Source organism: Hibiscus syriacus, unplaced genomic scaffold, assembly GCF_006381635.1.
Source record: "Hibiscus syriacus cultivar Baekdansim isolate YM2019G1 unplaced genomic scaffold, ASM638163v2 tig00110258_pilon, whole genome shotgun sequence".
NCBI lineage: Eukaryota > Viridiplantae > Streptophyta > Magnoliopsida > Malvales > Malvaceae > Hibiscus > Hibiscus syriacus.
This window is the reverse complement of record NW_024062649.1, coordinates 467,048-483,427: the sequence shown is the minus strand read 5'-3', so window position 1 is coordinate 483,427 and position 16,380 is coordinate 467,048. Positions and strand designations below refer to the sequence as shown.

At 34.6% G+C, this 16,380-nt stretch overlaps 2 protein-coding genes and 2 pseudogenes across 3 annotated transcripts; 2 read left to right on the top strand and 2 right to left on the bottom strand.

Moving 5' to 3' along the window:
• Positions 1–962: 962 nt before the first annotated feature.
• LOC120115115 (60S ribosomal protein L18-2-like) lies at positions 963–1,630 on the bottom strand. Its single transcript, XM_039135875.1, has one exon. It carries the CDS (start codon positions 1,569–1,571, stop codon positions 1,008–1,010), a length of 564 nt encoding a protein of 187 aa, XP_038991806.1. The 5' UTR covers positions 1,572–1,630; the 3' UTR covers positions 963–1,007.
• Positions 1,631–3,208: 1,578 nt separating this feature from the next.
• LOC120115114 (heat stress transcription factor A-5-like) lies at positions 3,209–6,411 on the top strand. 2 transcript variants are annotated; one of them, XM_039135873.1, is made up of 3 exons: positions 3,209–3,552; positions 4,171–5,460; positions 5,999–6,411. In XM_039135873.1, exons 1-2 carry the CDS (start codon positions 3,310–3,312, stop codon positions 5,413–5,415), a joined length of 1,488 nt encoding a protein of 495 aa, XP_038991804.1. In that variant the 5' UTR covers positions 3,209–3,309; the 3' UTR covers positions 5,416–5,460; positions 5,999–6,411. The 2 variants fall into 2 exon arrangements, with proteins under 2 accessions (XP_038991804.1, XP_038991803.1); XM_039135872.1 differs by lacking the exon at positions 5,999–6,411 and having other exon boundaries at positions 4,171–5,876.
• A 1,322-nt stretch (positions 6,412–7,733) lies between these two features.
• Positions 7,734–8,388, top strand: LOC120115082 (annotated as a pseudogene).
• A 701-nt stretch (positions 8,389–9,089) lies between these two features.
• On the bottom strand, positions 9,090–10,500 carry LOC120115172 (annotated as a pseudogene).
• Between the last annotated feature and the right edge of the window lie 5,880 nt (positions 10,501–16,380).

Genomic DNA, 16,380 nt, shown 5'->3' with positions numbered 1-16,380 from the left:
TTTGCGTTCGGTCTTTCAGAACATTTAAGTGATTCTTTAAGGTCTTGGTTTTTTTAATATTGGGTTCTTTGTGATTTAGCTCGATTTGCAGTGGGGTGTCAGGATCGGGGAGTGTCATAGATTTCTAAAGTGTGAAAATTGTTTAGATTTTTGTCTGAGATGGAGTGAGTCTAGGAATATATATGTTTCATTTGACGAAAAGGTAGATGAGAGTGTTTTTTTGGAAGTTCCATGGTTTTGAAATCTTGGTTTCCGAGGTGTTATGGTGGATTTTTCATTTCGAAGGTTAGGGTGATGTTCTCAAGGATTTTTGTGTTTGGTGTTTTGGAGCCAGACATTCCTTTATTTGCTCATTTCAGTGGAGGCTTGTTGGGTGGGTAGGTGATGCTGTTAGTTGAATATTTGGTTTGTGTTTCTTTGTCTTTGGTTGATGTGGGTTGTATGTGGTGTAATTGTTTGGTTTATTGGAGAATTTTGTGGTAGGGTTGATTGGCTGGTGTTTCGATGGTTGTTAATTACTCTTGACTCCATGTTTTGGAGGCTTTCGAAGAGTTCTGTGTTGGGTTCTTCATGTTATTATAGCGGTAATGGTTCCATCTTTTAGTTTTTTTTGGTTGATCGTTCTAGAGCTATTGGAATTACAGATTGGAGTTTTGGTCGATCTATTTGTGGCTAGTGAAGCTCCCATATATGAGTTGTGATATGGAGGATGCAACGTGAAAAAAACAAAGAATGGTTTTTTTATGTTAAATTAGATTATTAAATTAGATGGAGGGACCAAATCATGGATTACCTTGCTGCAAAAGTTCAAATCCAGTCAATTATTTTTTTTGACGACAAATTGTTATTTATTCCATTTGCAAATTGGAACAAATCATGAAATCCCAGCAGCTTTTAACGATACAAATCATTCCATAATCAAACAAATACCATGGAAATCTAAAGTAAAAAAAATATTTTGCTGTAATAAATGGAAGACCATCCTCAAAACAAACACTAACGTCATCCTAAACCCTAAATCCCTTGATTTTCCTTCGTTCTCTGGCCCTCTCAAACTTCCGTCCCTTTGAGCGCACGTAGGGCTTAGTGTGGCTGTGAGGCACACCAGGAGCTGGACCAAAGTGTTTAAGTGCTTCACGGCCATTCTTCGGACCTCTGAGAAGAACTGTGTTCTGACCCAAAGGAGCCCTCAAAGCAAGCTGATTAAAAGTTAAGCATTCTCCACCAGCCTTTTCAATCCTAGCTCTCGCAGTCTCAGTAAACCTAAGAGCAGTAACCTTCAAAGTTGGAACCTCATAAACCCTAGTATCATCTGCCACTGTTCCCACTACGACAACATTCTTATCATCCTTTCTTTTCATGAACTGAACAAGCCTAGAGAGAGATAGTGGAGGCTTGTTAACTTTGCTCATAAACAAGCCTTTCAATATAACAACATTGAATTTGCTCCCAGTTCTTCTCACAAGGAAACGGTAAAGCTTGACGAGAAGCTTGAGGTAAATATCATCGGACTTGGGAGCAGTCCTTTTGGTCTTCTTGCTCTTGCCTCCTGCTACTAAATCGATCCCCATTGGTGAAGCTTGATGGTGGTCGTGAAATGGAGGAGGCGCTGCTACCAATGAGATACAACAAATCCAGTCAATTAAAATGTTCCAAAACAAGATGGTAAAATCCATTAACTACGAACTATTAATAGAGATATCTTGTCTGGAAATGAACCTAGGGATATCTTGTCTGGAAATGAACCGATCCATGTAAGTAACAAGTAAATATGAAATGTAAGGATCAAGGTTGCAAGAATACCGAGCCTGACCAAAAACAAAGTTTAAAACACAACAAAAACTATAACAGAACTGAGTTAATCCATGGATGATTAGACAAAGGGTACCTGGAGAATGAAAGAAACGACCTCCTGTCCGAAAGAAGCATGGAAATTACCGGTTTTCAAACACTGTAAGTAGTTGAAACAAGGCATGCAATCAGATTTTGAAGAGAAAACAGTTGAGACTGTATCAGATTGGTAAAGGTTTTTCAAGCAGGTGAAAGTGTCTTCAACTTAAAGCACTCCATGATCAAAAAACACTTTTGGTTTGTTTAAAGTTTAAGTTTTTGGAATAGATGTTGAAGAAAAGAGTGAAGTTGGTAATGATGGAAAACAAAGAGAAACTTCGCTTTTTGTGCTGAAAAAGAGGAAGAAGTTGAGGGAGTTTTCAACTTCAAGTGTGAATCTTTTGTTCTGAGTATTTAGAAGCCGCAGCCCCTGTTTAACTTATATGTGTGGTTGGTCCCTCTTGCCATTGTCCATTGCCCTTGGGAAAGAAAATTTAGAAAAAAAACAGTCAGCAAAGTTGTGGGATTTTAGTAGGAGGAGGAGGAAGAAGAAGAAGAAGCTGTCATGTCAGAAAGTTAACGGGGTTAAGTGACACGTCAGCAAAACTAATAGGAGGTAACGGTAGGGATCAAAATGAAAACAAACTAAAAGTTTGATGACTGTATTGCAAGTTTCAAAAGCTGGGTGACCAAAATGAAAGCGCCTTAAAATTCAGAGACTATTTATATACTTTATCCCAATTTTAATTTTGCTATCACGATATTTAATCTCATTACCAAAATAATTATTTTAAGGGTAAATTGCAAGTTTAGCACCAAAACTATTAGTTTCGGTTCATTTTAGTACCTAAACTTTTAATTTTTTTCAAAATCATATCTAAAATTTAGTTTTGTTTCATTTTAGTACCCACCATTAAAACTTTAGTTTTTGTTTCATTATCTCCGTTGAAAATTAAATGTTAAGTTTTAAAAAATTAAAAGTTTAGGTACTAAAATGGACTAAACCTAATAGTTTAGATACTAAACGCATTAAGTTTTTAACGGACGGTACTAAAATGAAATAATATCTAAATATTTGGCATGGTTTTGAAAAAATTAAAAGTTTAAATACTAAAATGGACTAAAATTAATAGTTTAGATACTAAATGCATAATTTACCCTTAATTTAATCACCACCACTGTTTTCAATATTAACATATTCCATCTCTCTCTCTATTCAAATAAACTTTGAATTTAATAATTACGGTATATTTTATGGGCTTTAAATTATATGTATATAAATTAATATATTATATAAAATTTAAAAATATTTACTAATTATATTTAAATTATTTTAATTTTATTTTCCGGATTATGTAATAATTCTATATTTATTTTCAAACATAATAAAGATAGTGTCAAAATTGTCAAATTTCTCCGTTAGGCAACTCGACGACCCTTTCCTGAAACTCCTTCCTTTACCAAAAAAGAAATCGAAAAATGGACCCAACCGCACCCTCCGCGTCGGCCGGCGGTGGCGCTGGTGGCGGAGGAGGGCCTGCACCTTTCCTTGTAAAGACCTACGACATGGTGGACGACTCATCCACCGACGACATCGTTTCATGGAGCTCCAACAGAAAGAGCTTTGTGGTTTGGAACCCTCCCGAGTTCGCCCGCCTTTTGCTTCCCACCTATTTCAAGCACAGTAATTTCTCCAGCTTCATCAGGCAGCTTAATACCTACGTAAGTTCCTTTTCCTTTCTGGGTTTTTTTTCTAATTAATGTATCTTTGTTGGATTCTCTGATAATTAGGCGAAATTATTAGCTTTTGAGTTCATTCTCTGATAGAAAATGCATGGAGTAATTCTAGCTTCTTGAGAGTATAGATTATGGGAATTTATCCATTTTTTGTTCTTTTTCTGGTAATTGACTAAACAACTTAATTTCAAACTGCTTATGGGTATCAACCTTTGCCTGTCAGTTGTCTTGTGCTGTGATTCATAGGGTGAATTCCATTAGAATTGAGGTGTTTTGTTAGTCAAAGAACTATGGAGGTGAATCAATTATCGATCTTGTAAAGAAAACGTGAGAAATGTAAATAAGTCTTTTTTGGACTTTGGATTTAAAGAATCTTCAGCGTATTTATTTGACATTTCCAGTTGTCATTCTTGTGCATTCCTCAACCAGAATATCTTTTTCGTTCTTTCACGTTTTCTAATGAATAGCTTATCTTCGATGCAATAGGCGGTTGTAAGAAGAATTAAATAGATTTCTATTACTTATAGTTTGCTTAGGTTAGATGTACGAGAGTTGAGTGCCTGAGAATAATCTGAGTGCATATGTATCTAATTTGGGTGACAGGGTTTCCGGAAGATTGATCCTGAAAAGTGGGAATTTGCCAATGAAGATTTTGTGAAAGATCAAAGGCATCTTCTTAAGAACATCCACCGTAGGAAGCCTATTCACAGCCATAGTAATCCTCCAGGTTCTTTGACAGATCTAGAGAGAGCTGGATATGAAGAAGAAATCGAAAAGCTTTCACGTGAGAAAGCTGCACTTGAGGCTAATGTTTCGAGGTCTAGACAGGAGCGATCAGCTTTGAAGCTGCAGGTGGAAGAGTTGACACTTCAGGCTGATCAAATGGAGCGGAGGCAGGAGACTTTGTTTAACTTCTTAGAAAAGGCTTTGCAAGACCCTTCTTTCGTTGAACATATTGTTCATAAGATTGAATCTATGGATGATGTTGCTGCATATAATAAGAGAAGAAGACTGCCTGAAAACGATCGAATCAAGCCAGTTGGACAATATGATCTTTTGGACAACAAAAGCGGTTCTACACCTAAGTTTGGAAACGTTGTCCACCTCGATTTCTCAAACAAGCTAAGACTAGAATTGTCATCAGCCGTTTCGGATATTAATTTGGTTTCTCAGAGCACACAAAGTTCTAATGAAGATGGAGAAAGTCTTCAGAGAAGGATATCTCAAGGTGAACCAAAGGATGATAATATCAAACCCGAAGGCATTTTATTCACTCCCGAAACATTAGACCTTTCAGATACGGGCACATCTTTTACATTCAACATGGATTCATCATTCACTCAAAAAGTATCAATGAATGAAAGCCCAACTGTGCATTCACTGGCACTGCAACAGAGATTAAGTTCCAACGAGGAACCTGATGGTAATGTTTCCTGTCAATTAAATCTAACTCTGGCATCTTCCTCATTGCAAGTGAATAAAAGTCCCAGCTTAACTAGGATGTCACAACTAAATTGGGAATTCGGAAAAGTCTCCAAGCCAAGGTCCAATGCCAACAGTAAAGACTCTGATCCCAGAGCTTTTGAGAACAGCAGAAACATGATTGATGGGGAAACTACATTATCTTCATCAAAAGAAGGTTCTAATAGAAATCAAGAGACGGTAGCTCCTCCAGCCAGAGTGAATGATGTATTTTGGGAACAGTTCCTTACTGAAAGACCAGGCTCCTCTGACAATGAAGAAGCCAGTTCCAATTATCGAGCAAATCCATATGAAGAGCAGGAAGACAAAAGGTCGGCCCATGGACTAGCAAAGAATGCTAAGAACATTGAACAGCTTAGTCTTTGAGCTGCAAAGATGTCTTCCCAGAAAACCAGTGAGAAGTCTACAAAGGTGTCTTTCATTACTTTTGTTCTTTTGCAATAGATATAGTTCATTTATAGGATTCGATTTTATATATAACTGCCAAAAATTAGTTTGAATAAAATCATGTTGAATTCCATTTGGTTAGTGGCATGTTACCATAAGTGCTCAAATTCGAGAGATAGCAACCTTTTTTTCAATTGTAAAATAGAAAGTTATATATGTATTGTCTAGTTTTCAAGGTTTTGGTAACTAAACAACTATGTTTATCTTCTGAAACAGACATAATCTGTCTTTCTTCCTTTATCGAAACTGAAGTCTCCTCTTGAGTGTTTTTTCTGCCTAGAATTTTCATTTTTGGCAAACAGAAACAAAACTGTTGTTTCTGTCTTAAAATGTTCAGCTAACAACCCATCTCATACATTTTGATATTGTTGTTGTTTTTTTTTGTTACATCAGTCTCGAGTTACAACATTGTTTTGTTTGTTTCGATCCATTCATTCATAGATTATTCTTTAGTTTGAGCAGTGAATGCTATGCATGATTCAAGGTTTTCATGTTTCTTTAGGATTCATCTGGTTTCGAGTCTTGTGATTGAAGAAAAAAGGTATTGTACAGAACTTTCTCTCGTTTGGGGTCTCACTAGGCTGAATTCTATGATAGTTGAGGTCCAATGCGACTATTAGATATTGGATGGTCATAGACAAAAAGTACCCCAAGTAGGGATAATTTGAAGATGTATGAATTAGGCAAGTGAAAGGCACATCATGCTAAGCAATTGAGGCAGTAGGTAGTGTGTTTACAAGCAAAGCTTTTCGAGTATATAAACTCGAGTTCCACTCTTCCCGATAAGCTGGTATCGGAGGAAGAAGGTAATGGTTACGTGACAAGTTGGTACTGAAGCTAACTTTTATGAATATAAAGTAACAAAATCATTGGCCATAGGGTCCACTAATCATTAAATTTTTAGATGTTCATTTTGGTTTTATTTATGAGAATATTGGCCCCCTATCTAAATCATGCATTGCCAACTTTTGGTGTTGTACGAAAACAATGGAAAATGACAAAACCAAGCATTCTAACTCACCAATTTCCATCAATTATCATTTTCTTCACGAGAGTAATGAAGCCAAAGTTTTATTCACGAGCTCAATAAAAAAGGGGGAAATCATTAATATCATAAAAAAAGTTGAAAAATTGATTAATTCTGTTTATCAAGAAGCGAATCACACAATATTGCACGAAACAAGTGATCTCCGTAAAAAATGAATTGTTGTTATTCCAAAGAATTTGGGTTCGAGCATCATAGATGTTTGGAATGTGAGCGATCAATGTAGAAAGATTGAGAGTTTATCTTTAAACAGATATTACCTTACACTTAACTTAAATTAATAAAAAACATTGAATTATTATGCTACTTATAAGCCACCTGTCAAGCACTCTCAATATTAAAAGTGTTGACCTAATTCAATTGACAAATCAATCATCCTCACAATAACAACAACAACAACAATAATAATAATAATAATAATACTACTAATAATAATAATCTTTATCCTTAAAATAAAGGCTTAATTTCAAAATAAGTGGCCAACTATACCTCTTTTTCTAAATAGATGCTTAAAATATTTTTTTATTCATCCCGGTGCCTAACATTATAAAAATTTCCCATTTAGGTGCCCGGACTTTCAATGGTGTTAATTCATCCGTTAAGTGACACGTGTCACAACCTGGTAATATAAAAAAAAATAAATTAAAAAATTCAAATTATATATATTTTTAAAAAGAAAAGACAAATTTTGAAATAAACTCAAAACTTTGAAAACATTCATTTCAACCCCTAAACCCACATCGGCAGTTCCGGTAGCTAATCAACGGAAACTAAGACAGCGTATGAGTAGAAGGATGGCAGAGACTATGTCGGTGGCAGTGATCGTGACCGAAAAGGGCGACAACGCGAATTAAGGTTAGTCTTTGGGATTTTAGGGTTGTTTTATAATATAAGAAAAGTTAATGTTTTTTTAAATATCATAATATTTTTAATATTTTTTTAAAAAATAAATTTCAAAACTACTAAATTGTGATACGTGTCACTTAATGGGAGAAATTAACGACGTTAACGGCTCGAGCACCTAAATGAGTATCGTTTGTAATGTTAAATACTTGGATGAATCAAAAAATAATTTAGACACCTACTAAAAAAATGGTATAGTTTGATCATTTGTTTTGATATAGCCTTGAGATTAAAAAAATATCTTTTTTTCATTAAGTTTATAATTGACAGACAATGACTAAATTTCCAAACAAAGTGGAGTAGCATAAATATAAGGAAGCTTGTCCTGTTTCAATGTCTTGTCCTTGTACATCTCCTCTCCAACTACCCTAAAATGTATTTACTTTCAGTCCCCACATGAGAGACCCCTAAAACAGGACAACAGAACTCAAAGCTACCTCCTAAAAAATCTCCCAAAAATGGCCATTCTCAAACTCATCTTGACAACTCTCTCTTTCTTCCTTCTTTGCCTCCATACTTGTGTTACTGTGTCAGTTTTAGAGTTCCAAAACGCACTGGAAACCAGTGAGGTTGATGCCATGGTGAAAAGGGTTTGCACCAACAAGGTCGAAGATTGTCTAGGAGATGAAGAAATGGAGTCTGAGAGCCAAAGGAGGCTGCTTTTGATGCAGAGAAGGTACATCAGTTATGAGACACTGAGGAGGGACATGGTCCCTTGTGAGAAGCCTGGTGCTTCTTACTACGATTGTCATGCTGGTCAAGCTAATCATATAGTAGGGGATGTGAGATTATTACAAGATGTGCTAGAGGGATCAAAGGTGTTCGAACTTAGAACCTAAACTTGAGCTGTCTTTTATTATCTTTTTTGGGTTATTGTTGTATATTTTAGAGATACTTAACTTGAATTTTCTATATATGAAATGCATGTTTAACTTTGGTTTTCAGTACATTTGGGGCCTGCTTGTCAGACTGGGGGGATGAACTCAGTATTTAGTGGCAAAATCTGGTTTTTCAGTATGTTATATGTTTGAATCAACTGTTCTGTTTAGCTATTGAAGTCTTTTTGTGTGGAGAACAGAAGAAAAAGGTTAATTTACAATTAAGTCTGCACTGTCCTTCAACTTGAAGGTAAATCCATGGCATCTCTCAAGCCTATCCTATGCTATATACTTTGTTAATAGTTTCACATGGTTTAGTCTAACATTATTTCTTTCTTATCATGTGTTATCTATAAGGCCTGCCTGTTAAACCTGATGCCCCAACCAACCTATATTGCCATGACTTCTCATTTTCTTGTAAGTACTTGCATTTGACATCCGTGTCCGACACATATTAGAACTTGAATATCGAGATGTGATCCTCTTGAAAAGAAAAACTAAATATACCATATGCAACGATCACCCGAGCTGGAGTAACATGGGTCAAATGCTAGGTTTAATTAGCTAGTTACATTAAGGGCTCATATAGGATGGTTTGTGATTTCATTTCTTTCTCACTTTTCATTCATTTGACTGAAGTTGATCTTGTTTTCCCTTTGGGAGTTCGCCTTCATTTTTATTGAATTTAAAGTCATTGAATTGATCCTTCCCCACCATATAAACATGGTAATAATTGTTTGTAGATCATATGGTTGCATTGATTGTTATTATTGCTTTTGTCCTACATTGTAAAGGCTGATTTCTTCATAGCCAAACTGGTTTTGAGATGCATAAATCGAAATATCCGAAGTGCCGTCACCACCTGGATATCTTATCTCATGAGCCAGGCAAGCTCCAGCAGGTTCAGCTCCAAACTTGAACAAAAAAAAACCTTTCTCGGCCTCGACATCGATTCACAACATGTGGGAACCTTTCTCTACGAGTTCCGGATAGAATTGTCCATCCGATGTGCTGAATAGTGCGTTTGTCACGTATAATCGCTTCCCATCTAAGCTCAACTGGGTCATCTGTGATCCCCCTCAGACGATTCCCCTGTAAAGAATGTAGGAATGTTCCGGATAGATTTGTGGAACATCAGAATGCCATGTTTTACCACCTTCTGTCACAACTATAAGGCTTCTCTTTTGAACTAATCCTCCAACCTATACTTGGCCAGCCAATACCAGATTTTTACGGTCGTCGATGTTATATTGTCGGACATCTCTGTGAAACCAGTTGACGAAATACAGAAAACAATCGTCAAGAGAGACTAAGACACGAGCCTATCCTATGCTATATACTTTGTTAATAGTCTCACATGGTTTAGTCTAACATTATTTCTTTCTTATCATGTGTTATTTATAAGGCCTGCCTGTTAAACCCTATGCCCCAACCAACCTATATTGCCATGACTTCTCATTTTCTTGGAAGTACTTGCATTTGACATCCGTGTCCGACACATATTAGAACTTGAATATCGAGATGTGATCCTCTTTAAAAGAAAAACTAAATATACCATATGCAACACTCACCCGAGTTGGAGTAACATAGGTCAACTGCTAGGTTTTATTAGCTTTGATCATCAAATGCAGCTAGTTGCATTAAGGGCTCATATAGGATGGTTTGTGATTTCATTTCTTTCTCACTTTTCATTCATTTGACTGAAGTTGATCTTGTTTTCCCTTTGGGAGTTCTCTTTCAGTTTTATTGAATTTAAAGTCACTGAATTGATCCTTCCCCACCATATAAACATGGTAATAATTGTTTGTAGATCATATGGTTGCTTTGATTGTTATTATTGTTTTTGTCCTACATTGTAAAGGCTGATTTCTTCATAGCCAAACTGGTTTTGAGATTCTTAAATCCAAATATATGAAGTGCCGTCACCACCTGGATATCTTATCTCATGAGCCAGGCAAGCTCCAGCAGGTTCAGCTCCAAAATCGACCAAAAAGAAAACCTTTCTTGGCCTCGACATCGATTCACAACATGTGGGAACCTTTCTCTACGAGTTCCGGATAGAATTGTCCATCCGATGTGCTGAATAGTGCGTTCGTCACGTATAATCGCTTCCCATCTAAGCTCAACTGGGTCATCTGTGATCCCCCTCAGACGATTCCCCTGTTGATCTATTGCCATTGATATGAATGCTTGAACTTAGAACAGAACTGGATTTGTGGAACATCAGAATGCCATGTTTTACCACCACCTGTCACAACTATAAGGCTTCTCTTTTGAACTAATCCTCCAACCTATACTTGGCCAGCCAAGACCAGATTTTTACGGTCGTTGATGTTATATTGTCGGACATCTCTGTGAAACCAGTCGACGAAATACAGAAAACAATCATCAAGAGGGACTAAGACACGGCTCCATGACCCGTCTTCGGTTTTGAAAACCGAACCATGTTACTTGCCATGGCGCGCCCGATACGAAGTACCCTGTATCCTTAGACGGATCATGAAGGAATCATATCATCAAACGACAATGAAAGCAAAACAGAACTGCATATCGCATTCCAGCAAAACCGAGTCATTATAAACAAGGTTGTAACATGTTCTCAATGTTAACATGTAACCGATCACCTTTGAATTCTACGAACTCATCTTGTAGAATTCCTTCGTGGTTAACACAATGTAGTCATGAAAAATATAAATAATAATCACTGAAAATACATTTCCTTGATCTTTCCGTGTTTGTCGCATTGTTATTTTTCCGCTTCTAAATTCCTAACAGTGACGATGGGCTACGGAAGTGGAGTTGTGGTAGGAATAAGCACCCCCTACGTTGTGTTCACCACCAGAAGGCCATGGTGGCTCGTGAGAATCGTGAAGAGAGATTTGCAAAGGAAATGCTGCAAGATGGATAGTAGAATTCAAGGAAAAAGAAACATTTACTGAATAACTATGATTTTGAAGATACGGATTTGTTTAGGGACGGATGCAAAATTTCATTTTTAGGAAAAGAACTTATCGAATTTTAAAGAACGAAAATAGATTTAATAGAAAATACATTACAAAATTTGAAATATAAAATAATTTTAAATTTCCAAAAGGGACTGTCCCACCCACTTGTCCCCTCGGTTCTTCCCTGAGTTTGTTTAAGGTGTTGTTGAAAGAATAATTTTTTGAACGTTTACTTTCAATAAACTTTTAGAGCAAACTACGCAATTAGTATATAAATTATCAGTTTTGATATGTTTTAGTACATAAACTTTTAATTTATTCAAAAATCATATCTAATATTTAGTTTTTGTTTCATTTTAGTACCTCACTGTTAAAAACTTAATGTGTTTAGTACCTAAACTATCAATTTTGATCATTTAGCACCTAAACTTTCAAAAAAATTCAAAACTCAACTTTAAATTTTGAACAGTGATACTAAAATGAAACAAAAAATTAAATTTTAGATATGGTTTTGAAGAAATTGAAAGTTTAAATACTAAAACGGACTAGAACTTATAGTTTTGATACTAAATATGTAATTTACCCAAACCTTTATTATATATGTGGATATTGACCAAGACTTCCTTTAGTTTCTTCAAATTTGTGTGAAGTGTTGACCCAAAAGCATTTTATGTGAATATACTATTGAATTTCTTTTCGTAATTTATTTAATTTTTTTTTACCTTTACTAAAGAGTAATATTCCATTATTTTCCTCAATCATGCATTGTTGTTGCCTTCTTTCTAGCTTTTGCTTTCATGTAAGTGCAACAAATAAATGTGAACAAAGACCATGATTGCTTTCATACTGTTTTGACATGAATATGCAAATATATTTAAAATTTAGATAAGGTATAAATAGATCTCAATTATAGGAAGTTACTTTATTGAGTCCTATAACTATTAAAATTAAGCGAATCCTCAACTATAGAATGTCGTTTTGTTGAGTCATCCGACTATTAAAAGTTATAAAATAGTCACTCGACTATTCGTATGTTACAAACTTGTCCTTTTTTATTAAAAAAAGTTGATGATCATCTGAGTTGGATATTAAATTGTTGACTGAGTTATGATTAAATATGATTCTATAACCATTTGAGTTGTATTTTATGGTTTGATTATTTGTTTATATTACACTGTTACGATGCCAATATATTACTAAAAATATGATTTTATCAATATCTTAGTCAATAGATAAATGTTCAGCTCAAACAACTTCCATTTTTTAACAAAAAAGGCGAGTTCGGAACATATGAATAAATAAGTGGTCATTTGAAACTTTTAATAGAAAGAAGACATAACAAAGAAACATTCTATAATCAAGAGACTATGTTGTAAACTTTAATAGTGCTTAAAATTTTTGTTCCTGCCATATAGATTCTACTATATATAACTCTTCTAGGACTGTAGAAGAGTAAAAATAAATGAATGAAATTAACAGTCGGAAATGTAAAAATATTTAATGAAAAAAACAAAGAGATAGAGTATATATATATATATATATAACTCTTTTAGGATCGTAGGAGAGTAAAAATAAATGAATGAAATTAATAGTTGGAAATATGAAAATATTTAATGGAAAAAAAGGAGAGAGAGAGATAGAGTATATCATGGCTGATTTTTCGAAATAATGCAGTTGAAAAAATTATTTGTTCGAATAGGGCACTCTCGAAATTATTTCTTCAAATAGGGTGAATGCTAGAGTACACCCCAAAGGCGCATTGCAGTCCATGCGAATCTAATATAAATTTGGGCACTTTTTTCATTACTATGTAAATGTACAAAGGGTAAATTACACAATTAATCATTCAACTTTACTCTCTCCAAATTCACTCACTGTACTTTTAATTTTTTCAATTCAATTACTCAACTTTTATTTTACTCCTATTTTGATCACTCTACAATGACATGGATTGTTTTACTCCTATTTTGATCACTCATCGACCATTGTTCAAATTGTTATATGGAAGCCAATTTGATCCATGAGCTCTAGTATTGAATTTGTGTACTAAAGAAACCAACATCGTCCTCACATAATTTCTAATTGAAATTGGGTTCAGGTGGGAGTTATGACCCCCACTAATTTAGGGTATCATAAAAATAAATTATCCAATTTCAATTAGAAATTATGTAAGACCTTGAATGTAAGTCTTCCTCCAATTTGAAGAGAAGAAATGTCTCCCAGTCCTCTAACTTGAGGCAATGGGGGCAATGATTTCACATTAAAGGCTGTTTAAACTCAAAGAACTATGAAGTAAACGCGCCAAAAAAGACGTAAAGAAAAAAAAGGTGGAAAACACTTCACTAAGTCTTCGTCAACTATATTGACATAAAGATAGACTTGAAGCATACGTTACAAAATTGAAATTAATTCTTTTAACATAATCTTTAACTATTTAATCATTTCAACCCTGAAATTTTTATTTTGTTCTTCTCATCTCACAAATTTTTATTTTATTTAATCTAATTTAACTAAAAAAACGAAATATTTCGTTAAAACAACGTCAATTATTTTATCTATCCTAAAATATCGATGTTGGATGAGGGAAAACCGAAGGATGAGATTAATAATAGTAAATAAGAATATATTCACCAGAAAAAATGAATTAATCTCAACCTTTGATTTTTTCTCATCCAACAATCCTAAAATGGTGTAAAACTAAGAGTTTCACACAAGGTGTGAGTGGATACTAACTCATATATATTGACTGCTATTCTATTACTGTTATCATTATATATTGACTGCTATTCTATTACTCGACCGCTTTTTGGATTCTTGGGTTAAATGTTTAAATCTGTTCACATCGGAACTTCATGGATCCCTACCAAGAATATCTAGCCAATAATATCTATTTCTAATATTAAAAATTAAATTTCAAGCATTTTATTTGATATTATTTTTTAGAAAAACAACCCAATAGTCTCCATCAAGGACTTCATTAAGTCCTCGTCAACCATATTGACATAAAGATGGACTTGAAGTACACGTTACAAAATTAAAATTAATTGTTTTAAGGCCCTAAACTTTAACTATTCAATTTCTTCATTTTTTGATTTTCATAGTCCAACGCCCGATGAGTTTAAAACTGGATTATGTTGGTTGACTCGTCATTTTCTCGTGGTTCACCTTTCGGATTGGTCATCCTTCCACTGAGGCTATGCCACATCAGCTCATTCATTATGTTTTTAACTGTGAGATACTAAAATAAAACAAAAACTTAACGTTAAGTATGATTTTGAAAAAAAAGAAAATTTATGTATTAAAATGGACTAAAACCAATAGTTTAGGTACTAAACGCGTAGTTTACCCTTGAAAAATTAAGTATTTTTTTATAAAGCTAAAGTGATTACAAAGTAGTATATGTTCTAAGGACTTTCAATCATTCGACAATGAACGTTCAATAACCATGTTGCAGCCGCTGGTGCTTGAACCTGTGACCTCTAGGAACAAGAACGATTGATGTTAGATTGATTGGTTTGAAGGTCGATGGTTTTAGCCTAGCATGGTCAGCTGATCATTCTCTGGTGAAATGGTTGGCTTGGTCTGGATTAGGTAGGGAGGAACCGTTTAAGGCTTGGTGGTGAAGTCGTTAAGGGAAGATTTCGATTTGGGTGGTTGTTAAGTGGTGGTTATTTGAATTGCAGATGAGGGTGGTCCATTCGATTTTTCTGTGAGGGGTTGAGAGTCTTATGGTCCATTCGATTCTGAATCTCAAACACAGTTCGTGAAGAACATAATACTCTAATTAGATGATAGAATTAGAGTTTCTCAATCTAAAATTTTCAAATTTGTCTCTTATTAAGAAGGATTAGTGTGTGTTTATAAATCAATTATGTAATTTTTGAATGTAATCTTCGGAGATGCTATGGCATATTATGATTGTCTCATTAAGACAAATTTTCATAAAAAACATATAAAATCATCTTTAAACAATCATAATATGCCATATTATCTTTAAAGATTACATCGAAAAATTCACATAATCATTAATAAACACATAATAATTCTTCTAAATCAAACGAAAATTTAGAAAAGTTAGATTATAGAACTCTAACTACATCATCTGGTTGGGACACTATGTTCTTCCTGTTGAGAAAGCAATATTAGCCCATACCCAACTTAATTTGATGTAATTGCTTACATCAATTTAGTTAGGTAAAGATGTCATTGCTTATCTCAATTTAACGAAGTAGGTAGAGTAGGTGGAGTAGGTGATAATAATGTATGGCTAGAAATATTTCTCAATTTAACATTTGTATGTTGTATGTTGCATGGTGAGGAAAATAAATACCCTCTTGTATTTGAGTTATGCATCCACCAAAACTTTGAGTATAGTGTCTTGAGTATAAGTTGTGAGCTTTCTATTGAGTGTTTATTTCTCTTCAAATTGTGAGTGGTCTTTGAAAAGCGTTGTAGTGTCTTTTATTGTGGGTATAATACAAGTAATTTGTTTACTTGTTTGGGTCCAATATTAGTAAGTTTAGAGTTGTATACTCTAAATTTTACTCAATAATTGGCATCAGAGCCACGCTATAAGGTCTCTTAAAATTTCGAGTATGTTATGTGGCTGCAGTTTTAACTGATCTTCCACATCAGAAAAGATTTCTTGAGATTATTGTCGGGGTTATTACAAACCTTGTGAAGCTTCTTTGTGTTTAGAGTAATTTAGTACTCTGCACGTTTGTTACTCAAGCTTGTTCGATGTAGTCAAAGCCTTACCGTTAACATGGGTGATTTTCAAGTAGTTGGAGGAATCAAGAAGCTCAACAACAAAAACTACAACATGTGGGCAACATGTACGGAGTCATACTTACAAGTTCACGACCTTTGAGAGGTTGTCGTTGGTAGTGAAGTTACACAACTGGCGGCAGAAGATGCCAATGGCATCTTATGAAAGTGGAAAATTAAAGCAGGCAAAGCGATGTTTGCTTTAAAGACCACAATTGAAGAATAAATGTTGGAGCACATCAGGGATGCTAAAACACCAAAGGAAGCATGAGATACTTTTGTTACACTCTTTTCAAAGAAAAATGATACAAGATTGCGACTTCTCGAGAATGAGTTACTATCAATG